At 42.1% G+C, this 12,615-nt stretch overlaps 1 protein-coding gene across 1 annotated transcript; it reads left to right on the forward strand.

Annotated features, from left to right (window-relative positions):
- Positions 1-1,075: 1,075 nt before the first annotated feature.
- On the forward strand, positions 1,076-11,267 carry epoa (erythropoietin a; the record flags this gene model as incomplete). Its single annotated transcript, XM_084042296.1, has 5 exons — positions 1,076-1,136; positions 9,001-9,125; positions 9,966-10,139; positions 10,883-11,032; positions 11,142-11,267. The coding sequence occupies 5 exons, from the start codon at positions 1,076-1,078 to the stop codon at positions 11,265-11,267; spliced, it is 636 nt and encodes a 211-aa protein (XP_083898422.1).
- Positions 11,268-12,615: the final 1,348 nt, after the last annotated feature.

Consider the following 12,615-nt stretch of genomic DNA (forward strand, 5'->3'; position numbering starts at 1 on the left):
CTGTGTCTCAGAGGAGGACTGTGGACAGTTCAGAAACCTGCCTACCTACCAGTGACATCATCAGTAGGCAGGTAATTTCAAAGACGATTTCATTACAAAAGTATATAATATTAATGTGAGAACAATGGCTTCTATTGTTAACTTTCCCAGAATAGAAAGCCTGCAGTTTCTATGCACTTCGATTCTCAATCGATGATATCACTGATAGGCAGGTTTCTGAACTGTCCACAGCTCTCCTCTGAGACACAGACCAGGTAGACCAAAATGTTTTTCCATATTAAAATGAGAATTTGTGAGTACTAATTATATGATGATAGATTGAAAATGTGTGAAGTGGTCCTTTAAGTTTCATAGACCTATTATACAAGTTTTGTCAGTTTTTATTTTTTCTTCTTTTCTTTTTCTCGTAGATAAATATTTGTCTTCTCCTCCACAAGTCCATTTGGCACTAAGCCAACTATGTTAAAACGTGAAATATATTAACTGATCTGAGATCATATAGTTCATTTACTGGATCCCAGCAGACTAGCCTACATGCATGGAGAATGTCAAGTGCAATTGTATGTAAGTTACATTTATGCAGCAGGCCTTCATGTCATAACTTTAATATTTAATTTATTTTTAAGATGATGTGTGAAATGGTTGGACAGACAGACAGACAGACAGACAGACAGACAGCAATTGACAGTGATATGATTATGACATTCTGGAATAGTTGGCATATTTTATAGTAGACGTGTGTTATTTACACTATCATTTTTGAATATCTACCAAAGGGGAAGGCTTCAGGTGATCCTCCATAAAAAACAGTGGATGGGAAGTCACTGCATGGCTGTTTTGAGACATTATTTACTTTCCATTGTTTTGAAAACATGGTTATTTGGATAACAATGAATGAAAAACTTTTTTTTCCATAACAGGGGAAGTAGTAGATAATCATCACAGGACAATGCAACCCAGGATTTTCAAAGTCATTAATGGAAAAAAACGACATTTGAAGAAACACCTACTACCGGATCAGAAATCCATAAAAGAGCTTGGTTTGCAATTAATGGCCAATAGATCAGATGGGTCTATGGGAGAAACCAGTGAGGACCCAGTGAGGGACTATGCGGATTCCGATATGGAGTTGTCCAGTGAGTTATTGCGATGCCTTCCTATGTTTCTGCTCAGTAATTGACTATAATCTATAGATGCTTTACGCGCACGAGTCACGACACTGAGGGGAGTTGATGTTTTAGGCTGTCTATCGCTCCTGGCGGTGCGTAAAAGCGGGTTTGGATCTCGCCCTCTCTCGCGTAAAAGCTGCGCCCTCCACATCCATGTGCTGCTGTGGCGTTATCGCTTATTACCTCAGCAGGGGACGTAAGAAAGGCTGTAGCTGACGCGCTTTGCTGATGCAAAGCCTGATCTGATCGCTCAATATTCTCACCAGTAGGCAGGCAGCACAGTGGCTTTTGCGGACTTTGCAATAACCTGTAGATGGATCTGCACTTGGTTCGTGGATAAGGCTCTCGGCTGTGTGTTGGATTTGGCCAGATGCCGTTTGATTGCGCTGTGACGTTTGTGCACTTGTATCATTTGTGTTTAAAAGATGTGGCACCTCTTTGCGAATGTTGCAGAAAACGGGTAGAGGTAAGAGTTTTCGTTTATTTTATTATAGGCTAGTTTGCATCCGTTAATTTGGGAAGAAGTAAATGAACAATAGCCTAAATGTTGTCTATTATGTTCTTATAGAATGTTATTACTTAATTTACTTTTAGTTTCTCCGTTTGCAATGTGTCTATTTAGATTATTTCATTGTCATTTTAATTGTCACTGGAGAATTAAGCCTAAACCTTTCTGATAAAACGTTGCATGCGTTCTTGTGCAGGCTCTATGTAAACTTTATCAATGGACTTTATCAATGGAGCGAAGGTTTCTGTACAGTTTTCTAGCCCCTGTTGCTCAGGCATATAGGTTTGCGACAGCATAATTTGGGCTAGAATATTGCAGTGTGAGGCAGGAACTTTAAACTTTAGTCTGAGCTGGCTGTCACATTCTGTAGGGGTTTCACTGTTGTATTTGTATAGAGTAGCCTATAGACCAGTCATTGTAGGTCAGCAGTCATGCTATTCATTTGGCATGAAGTCAGCACGTGAAGTCACCATCAAATCTAATAATTGAACAAGGTATTCTATTTTTGCAGACGATGGTTTCTCTGCCTCTATTAACACCAGAAAATAATGAGTGTTTCTCACACATTATTTTCTAGCATGACACAGCAGCTAGAAAAGTGGGAGTAGAGAATGTGAAAGCTGAATCTGCATCTTCAGCACACATGAATAACTGATATTATGACATGCCACAAGTTGTGACACAGCAGAAAAGAGCAAGGATGTTTTTAGGCTGATGTGGTTTCTCCAATCAGGGTCAGCAGGAAATGATGTCACACATGTGTAATCTGATTTCTGGTCATTCAGGACAGTGCACCTTCCTGTTGATGTAGCTGATCTATTTATTACATTAGTGTTTGAAATTGCACCCACTATTATTATTATTATTATTATTATTATTATTATTATTATTATTATTATTATTATTATTATTATTATTATATTTCAGCATATATGCAGCACAGTCTGTACTGTAATTTAACTCTGAAAGTGAAACCCTATCAAACACACCTTTGGATTGGAATACCAAGTGCTAGCCAGGTCTAATCTCCCAACATTCAGTGTCTGACTTCATTAATGCTCTTGATAGGGTTAAGGTCAGGGCTCTGTGCAGGCCAGTCAAGTTCTTCCTCACTGATATCAACAAACCATCCCTGTATGGGGGGCACTGGAGGATTGTCATTCTCAAACAGGAAACATCCTTCCGCAAACTGTTGCCACAAAATTGGAAGCACACAATTGGCTAATTATAAACACTAATTAGAAAGGGTGAACACTGACTTATGCCACAGTATACGTACCTCCCATACGGGTTGCTTCAAATTGCTGACCTCATGTGTCCAGGGCCGGATTAACCCTTCGTGGTGCCCAGAGCTGCAACCCTTTTTGGTGCCCCCCCCCCCCCGGACCATTTTGTCTGCGGGGGGGTTTCAATGTTTCACCGGTTCTTCAGCAGCCAGTTTCAATATTCCGCCGGTCTTTCCACGGGAGTAGAGTCTTCTTTCACTTTTGCCCTACGGTTTGGTTCCCCCCCAAGGTTGATGGTGCCCAGTGCTGCAGCATTTATTATGTGATTTATCATCTTGATGTTTGGCTGCCAAGAATTGTTATGAATAATGAGTGGGCATTGAATCATCTCTTGGGAGCACCTGTTGACCTTTCTGAGTTATCTATCAGTGGCAGTAGGCAGTGTGAAGCTTGCCAGTTTCTAGATTACTAGCTTTCCCAGAATAGAACTTCCCATTTTAAATTGCAACAAAGCGTTGGCAACCTGACGCTGGCAATCGGCCTATTACCTTTCACTTTGGCCGCAATCCTGAACTGCAAATATTAACCGCTGGGTAGGGACGGCATGTGCCGCGTCGGCACGTTGGTATCCATTCATGCTCACGTAGGCCACGGTGGAGGTGAAAAAGACCTTAGTAATGCTCAAGCTGAGTCACTTGTTAAACAAAGTGATCAGCATGTATTTTGGACAAATACAAATACCAGGGCCTGCAGAAAAGAAACCATTGATGAGGCTACTATCCACCCCGCCCGCACACACACACACACACACACACACACACACACACACACACACACACACACACACACACACACACACACACACACACACACACACACACACACACACACACACACACACACACACACACACACACACACACAATACACAATACACAACTGGAATGGGGTCGAGGTTATATTAAGACCACTCAGTGCTTCTACTTGAGATCACATTGTTGATTTTAAGGGTTTCTGCAGTGCATACAAATATCATTAGCAGCAGTATGCATGCATGTGCCACGTGTCCACACAGTATGGGTTACGTTTGTTTAAGAGACATTCTGCCTGTGTGCTGGGTCACCTGGTGACTTGACAGGTATCTCTGCCAGGCCTGTTTGCCTTGTGTCAGTCGTGGGGTGCAGCCATCAGGACACAAGGAGTTTGTACGACAGATGTCGCAACTGTTCGTTTGTGGTGCACTCATGTGCCCAAGTGAACGTGGTTTTGGAGATGCGTGTTTTGTAAGAAAAAGTCCCAGCCCACACATTTGTTAAGGATATAGAGTATCAAAAACCCAGTTTGACGTTCATTTTTTGATTTGTGGTTCCCCTATATGGGTGGCTCTGCATTGTCTCAATGTATGATTCAAATTTGGGGTAGATCAGATACTGCATTCATGATTTGTGGCTTTTTGGGGGGGGGGGGGGGAACAGGTCCCTCCTGCAAATGTGTACCAATATGTGTGAGTTTTGGACAAAATCTGTAGGAGAAGTAGCAAAACGTGTGTTTTGGAGAAAGTATAATCAGGTGGAATATGGGTAGTTGTGTCATGAGCAAAAGAATTGTAGAAACTACAGTTCAAGTGTTATAGGCTAAAATGCGAAGCGGCCTCTTACAGCACCACCATGAGGCTCATTTGAAGAATTTGTGGTGGAGGTTCTTCCATAGCCCACTGGGAGTGCCCGTGATCTGTGTGGCGGTGTCCAAGATTATCTGTACACAGACAAACACACACACCTACAGGGGTGAAAACATAATCTCCGGCCCGTGGGGAATTACGGCCTGGCGTAGATAATCAGTACTGGTTCTAAGAAATCAGGAGGCCATGCTTTCATAATGAAAGCTTGGCCTCCCGATTTCTTAGAAAGATGCTTATAGAACAATTAACAGCCTGTGTATCGGGACAACACAGAGGGATTATATAGGAAGCTGTGATATGAGGCAGATATACGATGCCAAACAAACTGACTCATCCTACAGTACATACACAACAAAATCCGGATTGTTGATGTAAACCGGAGAGTGTAAAAATGCCTCTAAACTCGACAGACTTTACTGTGTATGTGCTATTGAGTATCCCCTATACATGATGTGGGTGGTCGGCCAAGGGGGTTAAGCCGATTATCCCGGTGACCTCTTAAAACATCCCTTCTCAAATTTGCTGAGGAAGACATGACGTGGGAAGGGACATCACTACTTGAAAGCAGTATCACAGTGATTCGGTAAACTTGCAGATAAACTGGAGTAAAAATGAATTACTGCTGCCCAAGAGCTTTAATGGGAAACTATGTAATATACAGTGGTTGCCATGATTTGGTTGCTTTGATCCAAAGTAGCAACAGCATTTTCATTTTAGATATTGACCACAATATGCAGTATACTCATTACTGGTCCACCATAGCTGAGTGGGTAGATAGGCCGTCTGGGAAACTGAAGGTCGCTGTTTCAGCCCAGAATCTCGCCCAGTCTGTGTCGAGGTGTTCCTGTCTGAGCAAGACACTTTAACCCCTAAAAATGCTCCCGGGGCCCGGGTACCATATTAATGACATCCACCCCTCCTAATAGGGTAAAAGGGTAAATTCAGAGGACAAATTCCAGGTACGTGGAAATGTACCAGCAACAGCTAAAGGGGACACAATTTTATTGTAAATCCAATCTTGCTTCAGTTTAGCTAACTTTGCACTGCGAAAGTGAGACCCTGGACATCTAACCTGGCCTGTATCTGACCTGTCTGTCTGTGAAAGTCATTTGTGATCTCCATCAACCTTCTGCGTCATACATCCAGCCTGCAGTGAAAGAGTGCATTCAGCAAATGACCCACAACACTGGAACTGCTGTCATTTCGAGGGCTCAGAGTGTGCTGTGTCTGCCAAGAGCGACTAGAATAATTCTGGCTTGGTCAATGAGGAAAATAATTCCAATTAGTTACTTATATTCAGATAAAGAAGTGTTGTACTCAAGGTACAGATTTCAAGGCAATATGAAATTATTACTAGTTAGCTAGGTTAATGCACAATATGTATCAGATACCATGTCATCTTCCTAAAAACCCATAAGAAAGTGCTAGTAATTCATTATCCTGAAAATCCATTAACAAATTGAGTTTACGGTTAACAGAATTCGTCAACTGCCAAGAAATCCAGGGAACTAAAACTGATGAGCGTGCAAGCACAAACAAAATCTGACAACAACTAAAACTTGTGTTTTCACATAGGCATAAATGAAACCTTTGGTTTGTGTTAGTAAATGCTACAAGCATTTAAAAACAAATCCAATAGAATTCACAGACCTTTTACAGTTCATGAGCCCAGTAACAAGTAGAAAAGGAGAAACGGCTGTTGGACCTTGATGAAAAGCCTTTCTGTAGAGTATAGTTTTGTCCTTTTCTGTTAAGAGTCAGCTCACATGATTATACACATAAGAATGCAGAAATCCAAATAGGCACCCTTTTGTGTTCAATATTCTGCAGATTTGACTGGATCCTAGTTGACAGCCAACCACCATTAAGTTATGTCTGCAATGAGTAGGCATATTTTTATGATGACATTTTAGTGCTTTGTGTATTGTACATACAAATAGATATTCAGCAGCCTCATGTCCTCAGTACACAGAGGCCTTATTTAACAAACTGGTGGTGCATTCCCAGGTTTGAGTGGATATGCCCCACGAATGGAATACTGAGAAAAAGAGATGGATACATTTGAGTGGATGAAATGTCATGTGCACCAACCAGTTGTGTTTGGCTCTTATTAAGTATGTTTACCCTGGAACAATTAATGTATCGGTGTGTGTTTTCCTCGTGCCAATCCTCTTCCAGTTGAAAAACCTCAACCACAAAAAACCTGTAGTGAGTTTATACGGTCTGTTATTTATCTCTACAACAAATCTCTTCGCAGATCTACAAGCTCGTACAGTAGATCAGCTATTTTCACAGAATATTCACCCCCAGAATAGGGACACCTGGGTTCATGTGGTTAAGCTTTAAGAATGATCTATTATGTTTGCACAATGGACATACAAGGACTCTGTCTCTGTGATTTTTGTGCATTACACTGAATAATGACACGGTTAAACACTGAGCATGGTTGTAACAGCCCTTGACAGTAGCGTTCTAAAAGGTGATAGCTGATAGCGGCAGGAGACAAGCTGATAAAGATGCTGGCTTTTATGGGTGTAGTGAAAAATGTAACAAATTCACTGGAGATGCAATTCCTGTCCACACTCTTATTATATGAGATATGCCAGATTCAAGAGGGTTTTATTTGTCACTCACTCATAATCTGAAACATTGCGATTTATGGGCCAATTTTGACCTTGTTTATAGCCTTGACCTTTGATATTTTCAACCAAAAGCTAATCCACTTTTCAAGGCAGCCTACTGATGATTCTTAACAGGTTGCAACTTTCCACCATATTACATAAAGAAAGGTCAATCAGTCAGTTTTTTAATCTGAAGATCAGAAGATCCAGGAAGGATTGAAAAGTTGTTCACCACAAATGTTCTTATAATTTAGTCCCCACCCCTTTGAGGTATTTTTCCACTGTGCATTTTCACAGTATGTGAAATTTGTCGTCTGCATTTGCCCATCCTAACTATTAGTAGCAGTTTTTGTACGGAGCACTAAGTCAAGCAAGCCTTCCTTTTTATGTGGTTTTGTTCACAGACACACAGATAGGAGTATTTGCAATATCCTGCCACAAATTGCTGTGGGCAGGGCATGTTCTTGGGACACTTGGTACTGTACTGGATCTGAAGTATTCGTCACTGCGAATGGATATGATGAAGTTTAGTTCTTTCTATATGTGGTTTATTATTCTGTTACTCTGTCTGGCTAGCTCAGTTGGTAGAGCACTCACTTTTGGACCACAATGTCCTGGGTTCGATATGCACTGCTAACTCAGGGTTAGAGTTGCTTGGCCTGGATAACTAAGACGTGGGTGCCGATGGTAGATGTTGCGTTCCGACTCAGCAATTCCATCTCCCAGGGCTTGGTATAGCATTGAAAAGGGGATAGACACTGTCATTCTCGGCTGATACCGACAATAAGCCACTTTTCTTACTTACTGTTACTCAATTCAACTTGAAAACATGTCTCCAGGCTGCACCTCAGTACATCAACTCACAGTATCTTAATAGTTATGAAGATAAGATGCAAAACCCTTTTTCCCTCTACATCGAATCTCACTTTTTGAGCTTATAGGTCTGTTATTTCCGCTGAATGTTGGCCTATTATGATCCAGAATAGGAATACTAGGGTGTAATTACTGTCCTGTCTGTCTGTGTGTGTGTGTGTTTGTTTGTTTGTTTGATAACCTGAGAACGGAGGGGCAGATTTTCATGAAACTTGGACGGAACGATGAATGGCTGCCCTGAACAGATTTTTGGGTCAAAAAGTTCAAGATCACGGTCAAGGTCAAAATCGAGAATGGATGGGCAGATTTTCATGAAATTGTGTGAGAATGACCACAGTAGGCTTCCCTGACGACGTGGTTGAGCTTTAGATTGAAAAAGTCAAACGAGAATGGAGAATGCTGTAGGACAAGGGCTGTTGGTACAGACAGGGTTTGTATCTCCAGGATTGCATTTGTTTAATGAATGTTTGGCTGGCATCCACCATTTTTTCAATATGTAAGGTTTGCAATCAAGGCAAAGATCAACAAAGCTTGGCAGTCCCATTCTTTTTTTTACCTTTTTTGGGGGGGGGCTTTTTATGCCTTTATTTTAGAGAGGGATAGGGAAAGTAGGCTGACAGGAAATGGGGAGAGAGATGAGGGGGTGACACGCAGTATAGGTCGTCAGGAACGGGAGTCGAACTCGCGACACGCTGTCAGGCTGGCATTGCAGCCTAGGGTGCCTGGACCGTCACGCTACGGCCCAGGCCTGCAGTCCCATTCTGTGGCTGAAACCAGCCCAATTTTATTAGCATTTGAATGTGTTGAGATCAATGTAAATATTGTTCCAGCTAACACAGCACCATCTATTTCAGCTACATGGTGTTTTGCGTGCTCACTTCTCAACTTGTTTTTCACTGTGTGTGATATAATGTGATTGCAGGACTGTTTACCTTGCTGTTGATGGTGTTGGAGTGGACCCGGCCAGGCCTACCGTCTCCCATCTGTAACCACCTGAAGGTCCTAACCTCCTTCATTAAGGAAGCACGAGACATAGAGATCGCCATGGTGAGAGCCAGACCCATACATGCTATAAGCAGTGGTTCTCAAAGTGGGGTCCGGGTATCCCCAGGGGTCCTTGAAGCGGTTCATGAGGCTCCCCAGCTAAATTGTTGAAAGTTATAACCAAATGGATCGTTAAGTTATAACCAAATGGATCGTTAATGGATCGTTACGTAACTCTGAGAGTGTGCAAATGGAACCAAAAGGACCCGCAGGGTCCGTGGGCTAATCATGCATACCAAACATGGGGTCCTGGAAATTAAAAGGTTTGAGAACCGCTGCTCTATAGGAGGAGGCAACTGCTTGTTGTAGAGGTTTTATGACATCTTGTGGTCATATAGCTAAGATTAAAGATCTTGTTGCCCACTCGTCTACCACTGCTAAAAATGTAAGGCACTGTGGAGAAAAGCAACCACTATCTAATTTTGTTCTACATCTCTATTTCTCTCAGCGGTCGTGTCGAGGAGAATGTAGCCTTTCAGGGTCTGTCCCTGTTCCAAATACCAGAGTTGACATTGATGTCTTGGGGAAGAAAAATGTAAGTGAACATATAAAATTTGCCATACATTTAAATAAGAGTATAATTAACGGTACAGTAAGACAGTCACGGAAGACAAATTACACAGACTCTGGTCTGGAATCATACCCCTTACTATATTTAAATCAAAAAGAGTGGAGCTTGTACCCTGCACATGTCAAGGGTATACCCTTGACCTTTTCAGTTATTCTCATTATTTCAGGCATTGGACATACAACATCCATTCATAATTTATAAGGAAGTTCCATTCGTTTATCACATCCCCTCACTTAATTTGTTGCCCTGTGTGTTTTTTCCTGACCATGCAGGCACTGGCTCAAGCCCAGGAGGTGCAGTCTGGTCTGTGGCTGCTGCAGCAGGCACTCAACCCTCTACAGCGCTCAGTTACAAGCCCAACCCTGCGCAGTCACATAGACAACAGCATCACAAACATGAACAGCATCACAAATTGGCTACGCAGCCTCAACATCCTGCCCAGAGAGGTACAGTACCACATCCAAACCATTTCAGCCAAATGCTTACATTATTCCACCATTTGCAAGAACAATTGTCAAACAGGATCCAGTCAAATTGAAGGGGAAATGGATCTGGATATACTTTGAAGATGAGGTTAGACTAGGCTCAAGCTAATCCACATGGAATGGCAGACTAAAGCTTTGTGAAATGCCCACACCCACATGTAGGTTCAAGGGTCACTACTGCAAACAGTCATTACGCCATTTGTAATAGGGAACAGTTCCTAGAAATAGAGTTCTAGGGAAACTTCGGAAACTCGGATAATGGCATGGGAAATTATATACCGTACATCCTAGAAAACTAGAAAATGCACACACCTACACCATATGCTGATTATGCTGTTATGCTGTATAATATACATAATTTGGCAAAGAGATTTTGTACTGTATATAGAGGAAAAAAGAAAAGGGCCAAGTATAGACCCCTGGGGGCCCCCGGTCAACGAAGTATATATGGGGTAAAGTGGTTAAGTGGTAGGGGACCAGGGTTGTAGTCAAGACTGCTGGAGTCAATTACTACTACATTAATAATTTTGCATCGGGGTCCTGCGTTACCCTGTTGGGTTCTCAATAATGACCGCCATGCTGTTCATTATCCCTTACATAGATAATGGCATGGATAAGCTTTTATAAAAACTAAATCAGCTGCAGTACAGTACAGTAAGCTTCACTGTGTCAGATTTCACATGCTCCTTTGTATTCTCTTCAAGGAGTATACACCACCAGCCAGTGCAGCGGGGATAGAGGACACATGGCAGGTGTCCTCAGCATCAGAAGTACTTGAAGTATATGTCAACTTCCTGCGTGGCAAAGTGCGCCGCCTTGTCTCAGACTCGCCGGCTTGTCAGCAAGATGTACCGGTAAGCTGATTGGTTATCCCCTAGCTCTGGGCCATGCTGATTTGTGTTTCCCAAGACAAAGAGGAGGGATTTCACACTTTTGGCCCTGCCCTCTGGCTGGTGAAAGCAGTGTGGAATGTACAGTAAGAGGCAGAAGGCTATCCTCATAGGAGAGGCTGGAGCTGGAAGAGAAGGACAGTCCCACCTGGGCTTTGGAAGGACAAGAGAAAATAGCACCTTGGAATATAGACGGTGAAGCACACAGACCAAAAATGAGGCCTATGGAATGTACTGGTCCAATAGCTTTTCAATGGGCATTCTCCAGCACTTTGTGTGTGCGTGCGTGCGTAGGCGCATGCATGCGTGCAAGTGTATGTATGTGTGTGTGTGTGTGTGTGTGTGTGTGTGTGTGTGTGTGTGTGTGTGTGTGTGTGTGTGTGTGTGTGTGTGTGTGTGTGTGTGTGTGTGTGTGTGTGTGTGTGTGTGTGTGTGTGTGTGTGTGTGTGTGTGTGTGTGTTTGTCTATGTGTGTATGAGTGAGAGAGAGACGGTGTGTTTCCGGTGAGAGTGACACTTGCAACCTTTTCACTAGGCTGAATAGTGGACTGAACCTAAACAGAAAGGACCACCCAGAAATTATAGATGGCATCTGGAAACCAGAGGACTGTGGGGTTTTAACAGGTCATGCTTTTCCAACAGCACTGTAAAAAAGAGGCCTTATCTGACAGACTCTTCACATTTTCAAACTGTGCCTCATAGAAATATAATACTCTTTTGTGGGTCATTTCAGAATGTGTTCTAATGTATTTTTTTTATTGGTTGTTTCTATTTATACAGATTTATATTTCTACTTATAAGCTGCAGTTTGTTACATTTTTTTGTATAGCCATGGTTCTTTAGGGCCTTAGTCAGGTTCCCTGAGCCATGCTCTGGTCTAACACTGTTTTAAATGTATTTTTACACATCATATCCACTTGTGCACTACTGTCTACTGTTTTTGTAAAGCATTTCTATGTACGTAGTATGTCCAATTTGTACAGTTCTAGTTTTACACTCTGCGTTCTTCCAGTTTCCAATGGAATAAGAGCAATATGTCTAAAAAGGGGTTGAGCTGCCTAATTTATACTTTGTATTTCTGTGTCACTGGCCATGCAACTGATTCACAGGCGAATCAGTTTTTGTCTGCAAGCGACACCGTCTTGTGATGGAGTGTAAATGAGGGAAAATGACCATGTTCACACATTTTGCTCTCACATCGCACTCGTGGGAGCATGCAGGGGTCGATTTGTTTGGAGGAATGGGGATCAAATCCATGCATCTGCATTCCTCCATTCATTTCTATGGCCAGTGGGGATGTTGTTTTATCCCTGCTTCTGGTCAGACTGAATTAAATACTGTCTGATATGTTGATATTTATGTTTGATAATATACCAAATTAATTAAAAATGTATATGAACCACATTTACCATGGTAAGCTATTTTGGGAACATTTTGCCTGAATTTGTCAAAACTTGCCAAAATGGGTCTAAATGTTATAATAATTACAAAAAGAAAAGAAAATAGCAGATCTGACTACAAGCCCACAATGTGTTCCAATCACATACA

This window comes from Gymnoscopelus microlampas (assembly GCF_963454915.1).
Source record: "Gymnoscopelus microlampas genome assembly, chromosome: 19".
NCBI classification, from domain to species: domain Eukaryota; kingdom Metazoa; phylum Chordata; class Actinopteri; order Myctophiformes; family Myctophidae; genus Gymnoscopelus; species Gymnoscopelus microlampas.